The 19,374-nt window shown below is 36.8% G+C and overlaps 3 protein-coding genes across 3 annotated transcripts; 2 read left to right on the top strand and 1 right to left on the bottom strand.

The window, feature by feature from the left end:
- Positions 1 to 1,243: 1,243 nt before the first annotated feature.
- LOC143458710 (uncharacterized) lies at positions 1,244 to 6,762 on the top strand. Its single transcript, XM_076955559.1, has one exon. The coding sequence runs from the start codon at positions 2,254 to 2,256 to the stop codon at positions 4,882 to 4,884; it is 2,631 nt and encodes an 876-aa protein (XP_076811674.1). The 5' UTR covers positions 1,244 to 2,253; the 3' UTR covers positions 4,885 to 6,762.
- On the top strand, positions 4,944 to 13,836 carry LOC143458711 (putative pre-mRNA-splicing factor ATP-dependent RNA helicase PRP1). The gene is made up of 15 exons (XM_076955560.1): positions 4,944 to 6,909; positions 7,041 to 7,128; positions 7,211 to 7,381; positions 7,561 to 7,724; positions 7,915 to 8,110; positions 10,289 to 10,507; positions 10,792 to 10,959; positions 11,049 to 11,135; positions 11,295 to 11,444; positions 11,533 to 11,641; positions 11,836 to 12,027; positions 12,295 to 12,417; positions 12,578 to 12,768; positions 13,003 to 13,172; positions 13,456 to 13,836. The coding sequence occupies exons 1-15, from the start codon at positions 6,794 to 6,796 to the stop codon at positions 13,577 to 13,579; spliced, it is 2,268 nt and encodes a 755-aa protein (XP_076811675.1). The 5' UTR covers positions 4,944 to 6,793; the 3' UTR covers positions 13,580 to 13,836.
- A 196-nt stretch (positions 13,837 to 14,032) lies between these two features.
- LOC143460219 (uncharacterized) lies at positions 14,033 to 15,725 on the bottom strand. The gene is made up of 3 exons (XM_076957648.1): positions 14,823 to 15,725; positions 14,433 to 14,659; positions 14,033 to 14,345 (listed from the first exon to the last, which is right to left on the bottom strand). The coding sequence occupies exons 1-3, from the start codon at positions 15,637 to 15,639 to the stop codon at positions 14,199 to 14,201; spliced, it is 1,191 nt and encodes a 396-aa protein (XP_076813763.1). The 5' UTR covers positions 15,640 to 15,725; the 3' UTR covers positions 14,033 to 14,198.
- Positions 15,726 to 19,374: the final 3,649 nt, after the last annotated feature.

The following is a 19,374-nucleotide window of genomic DNA, read 5'->3' as shown; positions in this document are numbered from 1 at the left end:
TTACTTCTAGTTGATTATTTTAAACTTTGCTTGAAATGCCAAACAAAATTATGCTATGTAATGCGCCGCAAATAGCACTTACATTTCCACTATAGTACAAAAATTTTTACGTCGTACTGTATAAGGAGTTGGTATGTGTACTGCGCTACTGGACGTTTAACAGTAACATTCATCAATGTTTGCGGCTTCTGTCATGCCTTAGTCAAGTGGGGTGGATGAAGTTGATGCTGTTTCTTGGCTATTCCTCAATACTAACGAATCTCATCTTAAGGCATGGATAACTGCTAATTAGTAGTTGTCCTAGGAAAAACTGGCATACGTTTAGATCAACACATATTAACTTCCAGTTTTATTAGTTTTGATCGTCTTGGCTAATCGACATTAAAACGTGGTCTCCACTGTACTACATTTGGGTTCTCAGTTAAAAAACTAGATGTGTCTGATAAAAAAAGTTGCAATCCTTTTTGAATACCTCGGAGCATAGCCTTATAGCAAATGGGTTTGTAAAACCGGTTTTAAATACAGCTTCCCCGAGGGATTAAGATTTGCAACGAAATGTGAGCATCGTAATTAAAGCAATCACTGTGACTTCACAATGCAACTAGTGGCGCTGGGCCGAAATATGTAGGTGTTTTTGTTATTAACATGTGGAATAAAATGATGCTTCGCTAGTCACATAGTTTTAGGTATGAAAAATGGCATGTATCTGACTAATTTGAACTTGTGCAAAGTGCTATAAATGTTCCGGCCACCGTCTTTATTGAAACAGTTGTCTGTTGACTTCATAATTTTGATTCCAAGAAGTTGTTGTTTACCGGCTTAATCTTTGCGCATTTGCTGTAGGCCTATTTGCTTTATAGCTTATACTAAATTATATTCCCACATGCAAGACAAAACCTGAAACTTGAGATATAAAAATGCGGCAAAACCAACATAAGGAAATAACGTCTTTCCTTTTTCACAACAAGTAAAAGAGCGTCAATTAAACCATTCAAGCATTCTCCAATGGCCGCAACGTTTTAATTAAAGGAGGACACACTTTGGCATTTTAGATGGTGGCCAAAACAAAGTAGCAAGCATTATTGCAGACCCTAGTGAACTAATACTTAGCCAGATAAATTATATTTCAATCCACTGTAACACCCAAGCTTTCACTCACTATAACACCCAAAACTATGTAGCCAACTCACAATACACTAGGTAGTAAAATGTTTTTATGTTATGAACCTTATAAATTACTAAGCTGCGTAAACTTTGCGTTTGTGATGCTTTTCAGAGTTGATGTGGCAAGCGAAAGGCTATAGAAGCATGCCATAAACAATAGAAATGTAACTCCTAGAAATTACCAAATAATAAGAAAACTATTTTGCCAATTATGATGTGTGTTTTGGATTCAATATAAGTCTTCCCAAACAGGCCTAGTCTATATTATTTTGACAGGTTTACAGTACCTTATTATAGTTTGTTACAGTAGGCTACAATAAAATACAATGCCAGTAGAAACTAGCGCAACAGGCTGCTCTATCTGCATGATTCCTAGAGTACCATATGACCGTACCAGTGCTTAAAGCAAGGCAGTAAGTGTAGCCTAGACTGTGTGCGGTATGGGTGAGTTCCATAGTGGAAAGTGGGACACTTAAACGCACAAGATTCGCCAACGTGCAAGCCGAATATTACTCATATCGCCAATTTATAATAATTAAATAAAGACTGGTTGTTTGAATGCCAATGTATAGTGAATAAACAAAGAATTGAGCCTTCAGTGCATGCCATACGCAAAAACTTTTGTATTTGCATGCACAATTTGTCGTCGCAAAGTGCCGTACTTTCTACTCAGGAGCGAGTCTTTAAGGTTTAATTGTGAACATTGGATTGAATCGGGCTCTATTTTATTTACATTGGAAAGTGTTTCCCAGATTGGAAATTTTGCTGTTTTTGCGTAAGAAGCTTGCGCAACAAGATAAAACATTAGCCATTATACATGCAATTAATTTTAATCCCCCATGCATTTGGCAAAACTTTCCAACCTGGAGTGTGGCTAAAACTGCTTTAGATATTAATTAATTTTGCTTTAGATAGGAATATGTTGATAATTTTTTTTGCTCTCACAGTTGGTGTTTCGTTAGCCTTGTAAATGTTGCTGACAATGTCCATTGTTGATCAGTGTATTTGTGAAAAGTTTTTGCAATGCAAGTTGTCTGTTTTGTAAAAGAGATTCAAGTTTGCGTTTAACTTTCAACTTCCACAGTGACCATGACTGTCGTGAAGCAGATAGCTGATGACATATTTAAACCGAAAAGCAAAAAGAGAGATGTTAACGCAGACTTGGATGATCGCTTAACTTCTTCTGCCAAAAAGATCTTACTTCAGAAAATAGACTTTGTTGATGCTCAAAAACCATACACATTGAATCTGAAAAAACTGAAAAGCAAATATGTTATACTAAACCCTTCCCTCTCCGAAAACAAAAAGGAAGGGGTTATTAATGGACTTAAAACACCTTTTCCTAGCTCAATTTCAACAAATGATGGTGTTCCTGCTCCTAAATCTGTGCTTTTTGCATCAGATAAAGTGGAACTTGCTTGGAAGAAATCAATGAGAGTTGGTTCTGGGTTGACGAACCTTGGAAACACTTGTTTTTTGAACTCTGCTCTCCAATGCCTAACTTACACTCCACCTTTGGCGAATTATTTAATAAATGCTAATCACAAAGGTCACTGCCGAGTAAATGGACAGTTTTGTATGTTATGCATATTACAGCAGCATTTACACAATGCTTTTAACAGTAGTGGTCAAGCTATCAGACCACTGAATGTTTTAAAAAATTTGAAACTAATCGCAAAGCACCTACATTTTGGTCGACAAGAAGATGCCCATGAGTTTATTCGGTATTCTATTGACGCAATGCAGAAATCTTGCTTGCATGGCTACTCAAATAAACTGGACATTCATACTAAAGCTACCACTTTTGTTTATCGTGTTTTTGGTGGATATTTACGGAGTCGAGTGAAATGTCGACAATGCAAAGCTGTTTCTGACACTTTTGACCCGTTTCTCGATGTTAGCCTGGACATTAACAAGCAAGGTTGTTCTGACTTAAAGCGGTGCTTGGAATGTTTTGTTACTCCTGAGCTTCTGCAAGGAGACAATCTCTACAAATGCGACAGATGTAAGAATGCCGTACCTGCAAGCAAGACCTTCTCGTTTCATAGATCACCAAACATTCTCACAATTCAGCTTAAGCGTTTTTCTTCTTTTATGGGTAACAAAATAAACAAAGACGTCTCTTATCCATCTAAACTGAACTTTGGTCCATACATGAGTCATTCACCAAAGAACGGATTATGGTATGAACTGTATGCCGTTTTAGTCCATTCAGGATTTAGCTGTCAATCAGGACATTATTATGCTTATGCCAAGGCTGCAAATGGACAATGGTACTGCTTCAATGATTCATCAGTCTATCAGGTTAGTGCCAATCAAGCACTAAGCCAACAAGCTTACTTGCTGTTTTATCATAGAGCTACTGGGCCTAAATTGCCAGTTGCCAATCAAAATAGAGCATCTTCAGCTGGAAGTTTGCAACGAGAGCCTATACTCCATGTCCTAAATAAGGAAATAAAGAATAAAGATGACCCCAATTTGAAGGTTAAACACATCCTTCCAAATGGTGTTATTCAACCCAAAAATGGTATGAGAAAAGTACAGCTTTCTACCATCGCAGAACCAACCAAGAAGAAGGCTTTTGTTTCTACATTTCACTCCACAAGCAACAACAATGCCCAAGAAAAGAAATTAAATAATACCACAAAACCATCTTGCAGCTTAATTAACGGTTCATCCACTAGTACTACAACAAAAGAATGCAAGCCCGAACACGGCCATTTATCAAAACCCCCTACTTTAACTCTGATGGAAAAGTCTAACCACACTAGGCTTAGTGGAACCAAATGCAACGGAAGCGATGCTCCATCTTTTTCCAAGGATAATAAAAACAGACAAAATGATACAGCTTTTCTAAATAATAAGAAGAAAGCTGGCAGTGAAGAAAATTTTTCCACTACCTCCAGTTCTGCTTCAAAGACAGCAGAAGATGACTGGTTTGAAAAGAAGATCAAAGAACGAAGATTAAGTTCAGATAATTCATCTTCAAAGAAGCGCCTGCAGCAGGGAAACAAACCAAAGATATCGTTTCAACTTAAGTCTTTTTCAAATTTACCTCAGCATCAAAAGCATTGGCACAAACTACACAGTGGTCTGTCAAAAGAAAAGCACGGCTTTCCCACTAATGGTTTTACAAAAAGCACCTCAAAAAGTAATGGAGATGACAACTCTATGTCGTCTAATGACAGCCGAAGATCAGATAAAGAGCGAACAAATCATGCTAAAAAATTAAAATTGCTCGGAAAACACAAGCCTGCTGATGAGCAGAATGGTGAAGGAAAGAAAAGAAAACGTCATAGACATAACTCCATTTCATCAAATTCTGATTCTTCTGTTGCTTCTGAACGTAACTCTAAGTCTTTTTCATCTTCACATCATAATGTTTCAGTAAAGAAATGGGATGCCAAAATAGATCAAAATGATGCCAAAACTGGCAGCAGTGAACGTTCCGGTATTTTATCTAAACTTTTACAGCAGTCGTCAAACAAAGCCTATGGTACCTACGTTTCTACATGGAACGGTGAGAAATCGCTTGTCGAAAAAGATGCCCAAGATGATTATAAGAAGCAACATCACTCGAACATCGATGATTGGGATCGTGAATATGATAGAGGACGTTCCAAAAAAGTCAAATCAAAACACTCTCACAGCAAATACAACAGCAATTCAAATTTGTTTCAAAACTTTCAAAATTGCAGAGTTAGCAAAATTTCAACTTAGTGTTAATGTTTCCAGCATCCTAAGCTCAGTTAATTTTTGATAATGGAAATTTTTTGCTTTTACTGCCTTAAGGTAGTTTTATTTTTTACTTTTCTAGAACTTTGTATACATATAGCGTCCTGATATTGCTAATACAACTGGGCAATAAGTAGCAACAGTACTAGTTTTACTTTTTGTTGCAATTTAGTTAATTTTAGCTCTTCTTTACAAGCAGTAAATATATATATATACCCTTGGTAAGCCAATCTGTGCTTTTTGGGACTTAACGTATAAGCATTATTGTGCATGCTTTGATGTTGAATGTCATAAACAAGCCCCGTGAAAGAGAATGCTTTGAATCTTAAGTCAGTAAATGCTGCACTGTATGCAATATCTCATGTTAAAGTTGCCGTTTTAATTGTTAAGTAGGGTCCATGACAAAGTGTCAGAGTTACTGCCCAACAATTGAAACCTTTGTTTACATGTGTTGTTTGATATGGGCGAAGTACACTAGACTCTTACTTAAACTTGCCGAATAAGATGATTCATATAAGATGTTTTGGTGCTGATCTATTTTTGTCAGTTTGTTTTATAGTTTGGTGTGGTTAAAGGAAGTATAGCAATGTGGTGTGTCTCGTCATGGTATTGTGCTGGTTTGCAGCATTTTCTTCTATGACTCAATTTTGATTATTTGTGAACTTAATATTATACAATTATGTCTTGTTATGTAAGACTGTCTATCAACATACATTATACAAATACCTTTCTTGTCTGTCACCTAAAAAGTGAATGACTTGACAATGCATCAAATAAAGCAGTGTCTTTTTTGCAAACCAATCAGTTCATCCTGTTAGCTCCAAGGTCACAATATTGCATCTGCTTGTAGCATATGGTCAATATAATAATAACTGCTATGCTTTAAAACTAACATTAAAGTAATGATTTAATTAACGTATTCAAGTTTTTTTGAAAAATTTGTTTTATAGACTGTATATTGGGTTATTTATCCCTGTGATATTTTTCAACATGGCATTAGATGATGGTTCGCCTGACTTATCAAAAATAAGATAATTTGTGAAAACGATTTTAAAAGTATGCATTACAAGTTATAGTGACAGAGTTTATGGACTTAACATTGTCCTGAATAAAGTATTTGATGAGCTTTCAATTGTTTTACATGTTTATTGCAGTGAGCAATAATAAATGGAATTTGAGTAAAAGAATGCCCATATATGACTAATGTTTATTTTGGACAAACACGTTTTTACATGTTGCCTATAAACTGGTTATAATGAAAGCTGAACTACTGCATACCATGAAGTATAAGTATTAACATGAATTGTTCTGATTTATCACTTATCAGTTTCTGGGAATTTTAGACAATCTTTCTATTATTAAAATTTTTAATCATGTCCACCTTGCTATTTAAGACCAGTTTGGATTTTTGTGCATGTGTTAAGTTGTTAATGTGCCAATTTTTATTTAGAAATTTCTTTATTTTTCTGCTATGACGTGTAATAATTTAGTTTACAAATTTTGTCGCTAACACTAACTTGGTGACTTACAGGATTGTTTCCATCAGATTGTTTCCATGTGTATGCATTTCTAACGAGTACTTAAAAATTGTTAAAAATACACTTTAAGAATTCGGTGTACTGCAAAGTTATGTTTGTGTTTAATCATACTTAAATATTATGAGGACAAAATTCTAAGTTTTGTATTTCCTGGAATAAGATAAAGTTTTTCAAATTTTACAGTTGTTTTCTACATTGTATTTACACGATCAATTTGCCACTATCTGTTGAAACTTTCGTTCCTACTTCCTGTCACATATCATTGTATGAAACACGGGATTCTGTGTATGTCACAAATTAAGATATATTTTGAAATGATACGTAGGACTTAGGTAGATCAATTTCTCATTAAACAAATGTCAAAACGCCATCGCTTAGACATTGGTGATGACCATGGTCGACGAAAGTCCCAAAAATCTGACCGGGACAGAGATCGCGACAGGGATCGTGATAAAGACCGAGATAGTGACCGGTTGGTATTTTGTTAAAGTTATTACAGAAATAGATGTCTTCAGTACTGGTAGTTTGCAATAGAAGTTGTGTATTGTTTCGCTACGCATGTTTTGGTTCAACACCAGTTAAAAAAACCTGTTTCTTTTACAGATACAGGGATCGTGAAGACAGAGACAGAAAAGCCCCTTCCAGATCACTCTCTTCTTCATCATTAAGCAAACTAGTTGCTCCTACCCAAGTTAGTCTAGATAATGGTTTAAGCCCTACCAAATTTTTTATTTTCTTGTGGTAACCTTGAACGACCGCTATACTTTTTCCAGGTCCCGGTCAATCCCTTAAGTGGCTTGCCTTACACACAGAAGTACTATGACATCCTGAAGAAGAGGCTGGGCTTGCCAGTATGGGAATACAAGGAGACATTTATGAGTTTACTACAGAAACATCAGACCATTGTGCTTGTGGGTGAGACAGGGTCTGGGAAGACAACTCAGGTGACTAGCTAAACAAGGTTGAAATCGCTTGTTTTTGGAAACAAGTTTTGTTGATTGTTCGTCATTTTGAATACCGTAACCCATGTACATTTTGTTTAAATTATTTTATATTTTTAAAACTTTTGTTTTTGTCATTATCCATTAAAAGCATGTTTGTTTTTTGTAAAATTTTTATCTAGATTCCACAATGGTGCGTTGAATATGTGCGTTCACATAATCCTGTATCAACGCGTAAGGCAGTGGCATGCACGCAACCACGTAGAGTAGCCGCTATGAGTGTGGCACAACGTGTTGCTGAGGAAATGGATGTTATGCTGGGACAAGAAGTGGGATACACCATTCGGTATATACATTATACAACAGTTTCAAAAGACTTTAGGAGGCAACCGCAGCAATATTGCTGACGGTTTAGCAGTAAATTTACATAAAATGTTAATTATAAATAGTGTTAAATACATAGAGAAATTAGTAATTAGCTCACAATTGAAAGAACAAATTATTTGATATAATCAATTTACTGGCTTACAACTTAGATTCGAGGATTGCTCATCTCCCAAAACACTGCTGAAGTACATGACTGACGGTATGCTGCTTCGGGAAGCCATGGCTGACCCACTGATGGAGAGATATGATTTCATCATACTCGACGAAGCTCACGAACGTACTTTGGCCACAGATATTTTACTCGGTGTTATCAAAGAAGTCATGAAACAACGTCCTGACTTAAAGGTGCGTTTAAGTTCCAAGAATTCTTCTTGATGTATAATAATATTTGTCATTGTCACAAACAGTTTGAGTAAAATGTGTTTTAACTGAGTACTCTATACAGCAGTGGTTTTCAACCTTTTTCTTACGGCATACCAGTATACCACCTCGAAGTTCAATGATCTTGTTGCGTACTCAATAAATTATCGAAAAACTCAACTTTACTCAAATGTATATAGGATTATTACCAGGGGCGGATTAGCAAATAAGTTGGCGCGGTAATTTCCATTGTGTCATTTCGAATTTCAATTACAGTGTCATTGGAAAGAGACACACTATTTAACTCTGCCACATTTTTTTTTTCCAATCAGGTGCCGGACAATTAGTTTTGCTGCTGGTAGGGTTAGTGTCACAGCAATGTTATGAGCCTGCTAGTTTAAGGCTATGAGAAGAGAAACTTCATAGGATGCTTTGACAATCCCTGCCATATTTTGGCCTAAGCGCTGTTTCTTTACATTCTCACCAAGTCGCTTGAAATAGCTCTCATTTCTATTATTCTTTTCTAGTTGGTTTGACTAAAGATGGTGTTCAGGCATATTTGGCTTCATAGCCGCATTCGAAAGAGTTTTCATTGTGGCAGATATTCTCCTCGGAGCTCAATAACAAACAATAAAGTCATATTTTATATATTCAGGATTATACCTTCGCTTTGACATTTTGAATAAACTTGGCAAGAATACTATTCTAAAAGCCTAAGTAAAAATCACGTTAAAGTAGATACCGATCTACCCTCATTTATGCTACACTGGTTACTTTGTGGTTTCCTTCTTGTCTCATTAAATATCAAAAGTAAATAAAAAAACAGAACAGCTATTTACATTTTCACATCTTTCCAAACAAAGTGCAATACAGTATTTTGCATCCCCCATTAAAACCATTTCCCCAGTTTCTGAAATATTGAAATGATTTACTTTCATATCTCACCAGCTTAAACTTCTGCTGTTATAAGCATGATGCTGTATGTCTCTTTTTTAACTTTGCGATATGCCGGTGGTCAAGTTTTGTGTTTCTTTGTTGTTTTGCTATGATGTCATAAAAGCAATTTGGATAGAATCTGGAAAGATAATAATTCCTATCATTGATGACGCATAAAATATTTAACTATGCATTACGATGAAAACATTTACTACATTAGAAAAAATTAGCTTAATGTTTGTTAAAACTGTTATTTAACTTGAAAATAAATGCATTTACCGCGTACCACCTGAAATGACTTCGCATACCGCAGGTGGAGAACCACTGCTATACAACCTTTAAATTTTCACATGTTGCTAAAGCTTGAAGTTGAATAAACCAGTCTAATTAATTACTTTGAGTATCTATAACTTTGAGTTATTGTTGTTACTTCAGCATTTCTAAAATTTTATTTGTCCAAAGTAACAAAATTAGTGGTAAATATCTATGAACCATTGAGTGGGTGATAATGAACTCATTTTAAGCATTCAACACACACGTATTTTTCTCGGACATTGTCTCTAATGAAAAGATAAAAATAAGTTTGACGTAAAAGCATTGCTGTGCATTGTGATAATGGCATGGATCACAGTGCTGGTAATGTCCTACTGTTGCGGCTATCAGTATTGTTGGCCTCAGCTAGGCGAGCCTACTGGGTTATTATATAAGGTGACGTTTTATGGATCATCTTATTGTCTTAGTTCCTGTCTAGTTGCTTTAATTGTCCACAAAGTTCAACTCTGGTAACTAATTTCATAAACTGAGTTCTATGTTATTTACTAAACTGGAAATAGAATACTAAATTAATGCTTTGCATTTCTGGTCTATTAGTTAAAGTGAATCGCCTTGATAACTATTACAATTATTATAATGCTGTTAACTGCTATTTGGAGTTATGTGCTTCGTAGGTTGTGTTACTGGTTTTAGGCGTATTTTACTAGCCGTTGTGTCATTATTTTTGAAGTACTTTGTGTTATCCAAAGTTTTAAAAATGTAGAAGTAGGTTGATTTAATGAGATTTTATTTTACTTTTAGCAAAGCTACCAACCTTTGTCATGAAAAAGATAAATTCAGTTTTGTCATTTAAATATCAGTTGTCAAAAATTTTTATATGCTTAGTGCTATAATAATAACATATATTGTGACTTCATTCTTATGTCATTATCCTTGACATCATTTCTTTATCAGATTATCGTTATGAGCGCCACACTGGATGCTGGAAAATTTCAATCCTATTTCAACGAAGCCCCGCTTCTCACAATCCCTGGAAGAACACATCCTGTGGAGATTTTTTACACCCCAGAGCCAGAGCGTGATTATTTGGAAGCTGCGATAAGAACAGTTGTCCAGATTCATATGTGTGAAGAAGATGAGGGAGACATCCTGCTCTTCTTAACAGGGCAAGAGGTTAGCACCTCCTTTTTAATTTCGTAGAAGTTGTGTAATTAAAGCATTAACTGGATAATATCGTTGCAGCAAATCTACTGTTAGGTTAGAAATGGCCTGTAAGTATATTTCAATCGAAAGCATAAGTTTCTTTTCTCTATTTTGTTTGTTATTGTATTTTAACTTCATTTGTGTTTATGTGAGTTAATGAGCGCAGACAGTAGTAATTTACATGGGCTATGACCACAAGCACAATACGGATAAATCTAAACAAAATCTAACTCTTATAATGACAATGTTTGCAGGAAATTGATGAAGCATGTCGACGCTTGAAGACAGAAGTAGAGAACTTGGGTCCAGAAGTTGGTGATTTAAAGATCATTCCTCTTTATTCGACACTTCCTCCAACTCAACAGCAGCGGATTTTCGAATCTGCTCCTCCCAAGAAAGCTAATGGAGCAATTGGAAGAAAAGTAAGCTATTCTTTTTGGTATATGATATATTTGGTTGTTTACTTGTTTGGTTCCATTTTATTTACGCATTTTGATGATCATCTCTTTAGATTGTCATATCTACAAATATAGCTGAAACTTCATTGACTATTGATGGGATAGTTTTTGTTATTGATCCTGGATTTTCCAAGCAGAAAGTAAGTCACGTGATTTTGCATGTTTCTTATTACATCACCTTCGGTGTATCTACTGCTTCTAGGACAAACTTACACAACTTGCCTTAAACTAAAATTGAAAAACAACATTTTTTCTTCTGCATGGGGCCTATAATAATCTAACTTGATTTTCTACAAAAGGTTTATAACCCACGTATTCGTGTCGAGTCGTTGTTGGTGTCGGCGATAAGTAAAGCGAGCGCACAACAGAGATCTGGAAGAGGAGGAAGGACTAGACCAGGGAAATGTTTCCGACTCTACACGGAGAAGGCGTATAAAACTGAAATGCAGGTACCTGAATGGTGTTTTCATTCTTAGATATTACCTTGTTTAACAATGTCGAGCATGATTACGAATGAAGCTTTGTGTTGCAAAAAAGGAAAATACATATCCTGAAATCCTGCGTTCAAATCTGGGCTCAGTTGTGCTTCATCTGAAAAAGTTGGGAATCGATGATCTCGTCCATTTCGACTTCATGGATCCACCAGGTTGGCATGAGATAATCTTGTTTTATTTTTATGTTGTAGTGTTGTAATTTCTCACTTACCCACATGGGTTCCTGCGGCTGAAGCGTACGAATTGCAGTATCTTCTAACAGAGGTTTCACTTAGTGAAACATGAAGCCGTTCTTTATTTTTATCAATGAAGGAATATCATTCCATAAATTTTAATCTTATTGTAGCTCCTGAGACATTGATGCGAGCTCTTGAGCTCCTCAACTACTTGGCTGCTCTCAATGATGATGGAGATTTGACTGAGCTGGGATCTATCATGGCCGAGTTTCCTCTTGATCCTCAACTTTCAAAGATGCTTGTCGCAAGTTGCGAATACAACTGCTCAAATGAAATTCTCAGCATTACTGCCATGTTATCAGGTATGACTTAATCTCAGGTAAATTTACAATAAAACACATACAGGCAGCGGTGTTTTTGTCTTTTGTTTCAAAATAATACTATTAGAAGCCTTTTTATGGAATTATGAGTAGTAAATATTCACAGGGCTTATTATAGCCGGATAGTTAATCGGTTACATGTTAACTAGTTAGCGTCTGATTTCTGTAGTTATTTTAGTACTTGTTGCACGAACTAACGTAACCGGGCGTGACGTTGCCTGTGGCGCGTCCCCTGTTCTGATTGGACAGTTCCACAGTGCTTTGTGCGACCCGGAGATGCAAAAAAACAAGCGGACGAGGCAAAAATGAAATTCGCACACATCGATGGAGATCATTTGACAATGCTCAACGTCTACCATGCTTACAAGCAAAGTAAGGCGCTTCAGGTTGCATTCGTTTTTGCGTAGTAATATTTGCCATACGAAGCTGCACTTATATACACATCTAACCAGTATGCTTGTGATATACGCTTCATATTCCATTCTTCTTTGCTCAAAGATTGTACGTAACTTATAATGTGATGATTTTTCAGACCAAGGCACCACGCAATGGTGCTTCGATAATTTCATTAACAATCGATCCATGGCTTCATGCGACAACGTGCGCACACAGCTTGCCCGCATCATGGATAGATTTGCTCTGCCGCGCCGAAGCACCGAGTTCACCAGCCGAGATTACTACATCAATATCAGAAAGGCTTTGGTGGCTGGATTTTTCATGCAGGTACGTGATCGAAAAGTTCCTGTTTCGTGCGAGGTTCTGCGAAAGTTATAATTAGCAGCAAATAATGTTAGCGTTTTCTTGAATGCTGATCAAGAAAAACTTGCTTCATCGCAATAATACTCGAGCATTTTTGCGTACGTACGGCGTAGTTTCTAAATTCTTTCAAAAAATGGGTGTTGAGCATAGAACACTTACTATTTCAATAAAAAATTATCTAACTCCACGAAAATTTAGGTAGCACATCTAGAACGAACTGGACATTATCTGACCGTCAAAGACAACCAAGTTGTACAATTGCATCCGTCGACTTGCCTCGACCACAAACCAGAATGGGTCTTATACAACGAATTCGTGCTCACCACCAAGAATTACATTAGGACATGCACAGACGTCAAACCTGAATGGTGAGTACAGAGGGTGCCAGCTTGGGAGTCAAACCCGAACTTTATTCAATTCTTTTCTTTTATCTCGTAAAATCGTCTGTTAAAAATTCATCGGTAGTGTCAAAACGCTGTGAGCGCAATTAATTGCCGGTGATTAGTAGCTATCGGTAGCTAGTGATTAGTAGGTAATAAAGTACAGTAGTAACTATTGACGTAACTGCCGAAATGATCAATTCATTGTACGCAAGTCGTAAATGATATAGTCATTGATAAACAGGCGAACTAAATTACAAGTCGTTTTCAGGTTGGTGAAGGTGGCCCCTCAGTACTACAACATGAACAACTTCCCTCAATGCGAAGCGAAACGCCAACTTGAAAGAATCGCCGCCAAGCTTGAAGCACGCGATCGAGCCTTGGGTGAAAGTTAAACTCAAAGATCTATTTTTGCTGCAGCTAAGATTCAACTCGTGCTGTTATAGCTCATTTCAGTCAAAACACTGAGTCTTTGGACATTTTTCTGCCATTCTCTTCGGTTTAAATATCTTGTGACGCTCTGCAGACGATGCTGCAGATTTAATTGTAATAATCGTCGCTTCTATTTCTCTATGTTTGAAAATGAAGTTGACTTTCCTACATGTTGTACAGCTGTACTGAAATATGAATACACGTTGCTGATAATGTGTAACTGAGAGGGTCTTGTATTGTGCCAGTCAGTAGTTGTGAGCGCATTAGCTCCATGCGAAATGTTACACAGTTGTTCAGACCGTTGATCACGCCAATTATCTGTCTAGGATTTTGGCAATTAGAAGAGTAATCCTTGCAAACATTTTAACAAGCAAGTTTATAGAACTTTCTCCTGGTACATGAACCAATTTTATTCATAGGGTTTTCAATATTTTATTCTTTTTGAGCAAACAGCAACAATATACTATGTCATAAACGAGTATCATGGGCAGTAGAAAAAACAGAAACACGGCGAATGTAGGCCTAAGTTTCGTCCTAATCGGGGCGAAATTAACACTGACATGGAACAAAAAAATAGACAGTTTATCTGTAATCTGAAGAGGCCGCTTTCTCACACAAAATACTGAAATTTGATTTAGATGGAGCAGGTTTCATCGTGTTGTTACTACTACCAGTTTGCTGTCTCTCTTTTCGCCATTTGATTCGTCGGTTCTGAAACCAAATCTTTACCTGAAGACAAAGCAACACATTATTAAAAGGTTTCATTAACTATAACCATCATTGCAATAATAGCACTAAAATGGGACTTCACCGTACCTGAGCCTCGTTCAGGTTCAATTGCCTTGCGAGAAAGTATCTTTCATTTCCCACCATATAATGCTGTTTCTCGAATTCGCGCTCCAGGCAGTCCAGTTGGTCCGATGTGAAAATCGTGCGCATTCGTTTACTTTTGTCGGACTTAGGAGACCGACAAATACCGTCAACATTGCCGGTCGCTGGGCATTCTTGGATAGGTGATCTGAAATCCTGGTGTGAAAAACAATCTGTAAAAAAACATAAGTTAGTTCAGCTTAGCAAACGAAACAACATTAAGGCGCATCACATTAACTATACCGGCTAATTTACAAACGAACTTCTACAAATTATTTATGAATACTGATCACATGCTAAACACAAGTTTACAAATAACACTAACAGGAGACTTACTCCGAGGTCCAGCGGCGATTTCTGTTTTAAACCCGGTCCACAGCGAAGGAAAAGTCGGATAAGACCAGCCTACAGTGGTTGTCATCGGGTAGGAAAAACCATTCCTGGCAAGATATGGATTCATCATGTGGGCAGGATTGTTGCTTTGAAGATAACTTTCCATGTAGGTTTTGTGTAGAGTCCATTGGTATGTGGATATACTGTCACGTCCTGGGAGAACCGACTGTATAACTGGGTTAGCAAATAAATTTCCTTGCTGGTGAGGGGGCGCTGATGACGTGTTTGTGACGTTACCATAAACTGGTAACATGTACGATTCGGACGACGGTAAGGGACGACTTATTTTGACTTCACGTTCGCGTCTTAACTCTGCCGGGCGCTTGAGTCTGAATTCAGAATGTTTTTTGCTGGAGTCCTTCGATAAAATTGCATCTATGGTGAAAAGAGATGATCTACTTTCCATTTTGTTCTTGATCTCTTGTTGCTCCTCTTCCGTTTTTGACTCGGACTCTATGGCAGATGTGTCAGAGCTCGGCGACTTTGATGCAACACCAGACGACCAAGATGAGGAAAGAGGTTGAAAAGACTGGAAAAAACTGCTGTCGCTGTTGGAACGTGATGGTGAAAATATAGATTCATCCATCGTGCTGTCATAATCAACTCTGCTGGTAAGTTGAGTACTTAATGGCGTTCCTTCTGTTGCTTCCTTCAGACCGATGGGGTCCGCTGCCATAACAAAACCGGGCGAGAAAGAGCCCGATACGTTTTGCGCTGCTGATTTAGACATATTCAAATTGCCTTCCTCTTGAACTAGCATTGCTGAGAATTTCAAAAACTAACGCTTTGCGTAAATTGTAACTGTTGCCTTCGCAATGGAATGAGAATGTGACGGAGATTGCAAGGCAACTCTGATATATATTCGAGTGCTATCGCTAATTTTTCGCCTTTTTTTGTTGTTGTTGTTGTTCTTCGCGTCAAACTAACTTTATCTAATAGCCCTTATCGACTCGGCCGTTCATTTAGAAATCATGATTGTTTTAACGCGCCTATGTAATTAGCTTTCATCTTCGAGAGGACCGTCTTACTTGATCGCCCGATGCACGATTGATAAGAATCGAGATTTTATCAAAAGAATCGAAAAGATTGTTTCAGTTTGAGATAAGACGGCTCTAATTAGTAAAAACCATCATTTAGATACGACAATATAGTAATTAGCTTACAAATGAAAGGTGTGAACGGTTACAATAGCAAAAGCAATGTAGCTATTGCGAAAGTTATTTTGACACAATACCAAATCGGCCTTCCAGACGACAGCAATAATCTCAAACAAAACAACAATTAGTCCTCATAAAAGGACTTGATTTTTATGGCATATACGAGCAACTTACAATTCTGAACAATACAATGACTTGTTAAATGGAAAAAGTCAAACTTGGTAAATACCTATGAATAGTAAATACAATTGTTAAAGAAGTAATTGTTTTAACCTCAGGCTTTCTACATTGGAATGACTTGCATCTTTGCAGTCTACAGCATTCTTAAATGGCCAACAATCAGGACAAAAATCGTCCTAATTTAACACATGAAAAGTCTCTACTTGACCATCTTAGTGTTTGGTATGTATGATGACATTATTATTAACTTATTTGCATCCGTATTAGGACAAGCGAAACCCGATTAACAAAACTAATTCCTTTTGTTTGAAGCCGAGCAGAGCATAGTTGACCGCTCCCCGCTGTGTTTGGTTATCGCATGACAATATACAAAAGCCAATTACCTTCTGAAGTAATCGGTTCCGTTGTATTACAATTCATAAGTCTTAAAGTTTTTTGAAACTTGAAACAAAATTGGTCGGTTTTTACGCTCGGCATGGATTTATCCAATGGACGATGGAATGTAATATCAACCTACTGTAATGTGTACAGAATCTTGAAGGCACGTTGGGAAGGAACAGTGTGTTGCAATTGTTTATTAGCAGAGCAAAGCACAACGTTTCGTGCCATGCGCTACACGGCACCTGGTCCTATTGACTTGGGCCCTTTTCTTGCCAACGCTATGATAAAAAATCAAGCTGTTGTTAAATTTATCACATTTATTATCTTCTGGTGGACCAACAGCATTTAAACAAAATGAGATTCAATTTCGACATAACGGTCCGTAGCTATTTTGTGTGGCCTGTGTTGTTTTTGTCACTGTTTCGAAATCGGTTGAATGTAAAAAAAAAACTAAATCTAAATCGTAGAAAAACTTTGTTCAACCGCATTCTTTAATGTTGATAATAACGCTGGTCCATTTAATGCACCGCGTTGCCATGTTTGAAATCAAAGTGTCCAAAAAAGCCTCAATTTCTATTCATCTTTGAACTAAGAACTGCAAGAACTTCAGTCAGCCTGCAACGCCGTTTACTTTTATTGAGAGGCTATACTTTGAAAAGTTTTTCGATATGAATAGGATTTTTACTTGCATACCTGTGCTACTATTTATTGCAGGGCAAAATGTGATCTGCGTTGTATCTGACACCCAATGCAGATGACTCTAATTAGTTAATTATCTCACATTACTTTATTTTGTAAAAATATGAAGTGTTTCATTCGCCAAAGGTGAATGGATGTTGATCCGAACAAGAAATTTCATTTCTTAGGGTACAAAGGCTTAGAGATTGTTTCCAAATGCATACTGCAGTTAAGAAAACTGGAAATTGTAAACGAAAAACCTTTTGCTTCTGTTGTTACCAATAACCATTTTATCTTGTTAATTTGTGTGCAAATCAGCCTCGTTCCCAGCTTTGATCATGGTTGTATGTATGCTGACATCATCGTGTGAAGACGTCAGCGCTACGGGAAATAAGATGTGTGATTGTAGAGAAAGTAAACAAAATAGCTGGGTCAGTCACAATGTGCTTTTAGCTATATTTTTAATTTTCTGCTTTTTAATGCAAACAGTGGTAAATTACATTCAGGTTACTGTTTAGAAAACAATCTCACTGCATAATAAGTGCTGTGTATGCATCAATACTTTGGCCCAGCAAAGTATTGCTATGCGAATACGGCTTCAAATACACATAAAATGTCATATCGCTTATAAACTGTCACTTAACTCATAATTGGGCATTGAGTTGTTAATGGTAATACAAATCCTGCTGCGAGTCGAGGTTTGTTACATCGAACATTACATTGTGACTTCACAATAGCTAACAAGCATGATCAAAAGGACCGACAAGTGTTTAAATCAAATAACTTAGATCTACTAAACCGCGCTTTAATGCCATAGAGATTAAAGCCACTCAAATGTTTAAGGTCGAAGGGTGTCCTTACCGACTTATTTTAATCCAAAAACCCGGCTATTTCGCTCACTTCACAAGCAAAACAAATCAAAAATGAACTGGCGCACATCCCGGTAAACAAAGTGCTTGGACTTGTACGGAAGCAGACTAGAGTTTATTCTCATTTTTAATCCGCAAGATTCTCATGTAAGTAATCCACCAGAGTTGAAATAACTTCTTAAAAAAGTGCGTCTTTTTGTTGCGGAACACCAAATTATTCTAAAATCTGCCGTTTATGTTAACTTTTTATTTTCCACAATCATAATAATGGCATACATATATATGTCATATATGGGTCAAGTGTAGTGACGTTTCCTTAAAGCTTTAAGATGTCATTTCTATATTACATCTATATTACATCTATATTACATCTACATTTCCATACAGGACGTAACTTAACGTGATAATATACATATGTTAGTCTAAATTACACTGTATCATTCAAAAGCTAAAGCTTTTTTGTTACATTATTGTTCAAACAGTTTCAAACAGAGAACTGCGCTTAATAACTATCAAGTGAGGTTTTGACATATAATAGCCTTCGTACATTTGCTGAAATCTTGTCATTAGTTCGAAAGGTTTACCGGAGTAACCACATATTTAAAATGATAATCGCTTAATGATGATCAACAGGAATGGTGAGAACTCGCAAATGGAAAGATTTTAGAAGCTTAGACGGCAGAAAATGTTTTTCGGTTAACCTGCGATAACTTATCAACCGCCGCATACCAACAAGCTTTCAATTTGTGAACTGCCAAGCAAGATGCCAACAAAGTTGCAATTAAAAGTTTGAAACAAGTCATTTGATCTCCAGCGCTCACGTCATAATGTCCAACGCGGTCTGCAAGCTGTCTTTATGGTGTCACAAAAGGGAAGTGAACGTTTTTGATATGTCGATTGTCGACGCTATAATACTCTAATGCTATTTTTGATGAGGGTCTCTCTACGCTAATGCGAGTAAATCGAACCCGGTTTAGATGCCAAACCAAACTGACTTTTAAAGCTTCTTGCAGCGGCTGCCGCGCCTCTATTTTAGACTTTGCGTTGAAATGGGAGATGCAATGACCATGTTGAATAAATAAAAATTGCATAAAAAAATCAGATATAAAAATTATATGTGTTTACAAGCGTGGCAGGCTGCTATAGTAATATTTTCATTATTTTTTTCCGAGAAATTCAAAGTTCAATTTCGTTTGATTGGATCTAACTATCGGTAACTATTTTTCCGTT

The sequence above is a fragment of the Clavelina lepadiformis genome, chromosome 5, assembly GCF_947623445.1.
Source record: "Clavelina lepadiformis chromosome 5, kaClaLepa1.1, whole genome shotgun sequence".
Classification (NCBI taxonomy): Eukaryota; Metazoa; Chordata; class Ascidiacea; order Aplousobranchia; family Clavelinidae; genus Clavelina; species Clavelina lepadiformis.
This window is presented reverse-complemented; position numbering and strand designations above follow the sequence as displayed.

What these genes read in the sequence shown, in the direction of transcription:
- LOC143458710 (XM_076955559.1), top strand. Translation starts at nt 2,254, where the DNA reads ATGACTGTCGTGAAGCAGATAGCTGATGACATATTTAAACCGAAAAGC.
- LOC143458711 (XM_076955560.1), top strand. Translation starts at nt 6,794, where the DNA reads ATGTCAAAACGCCATCGCTTAGACATTGGTGATGACCATGGTCGACGA. An exon ending in TGGCTGGATTTTTCATGCAG is followed by an intron (nt 12,769 to 13,002) that starts GTACGTGATCGA and finishes ACGAAAATTTAG; the next exon opens with GTAGCACATCTAGAACGAAC. An exon ending in ACAGACGTCAAACCTGAATG is followed by an intron (nt 13,173 to 13,455) that starts GTGAGTACAGAG and finishes AGTCGTTTTCAG; the next exon opens with GTTGGTGAAGGTGGCCCCTC.
- LOC143460219 (XM_076957648.1), bottom strand. Translation starts at nt 15,639, where the DNA reads ATGCTAGTTCAAGAGGAAGGCAATTTGAATATGTCTAAATCAGCAGCG. An exon ending in AATCGCCGCTGGACCTCGGA is followed by an intron (nt 14,660 to 14,822) that starts GTAAGTCTCCTG and finishes GTTTTTTTACAG; the next exon opens with ATTGTTTTTCACACCAGGAT. An exon ending in TGAACCTGAACGAGGCTCAG is followed by an intron (nt 14,346 to 14,432) that starts GTACGGTGAAGT and finishes CTTTGTCTTCAG; the next exon opens with GTAAAGATTTGGTTTCAGAA.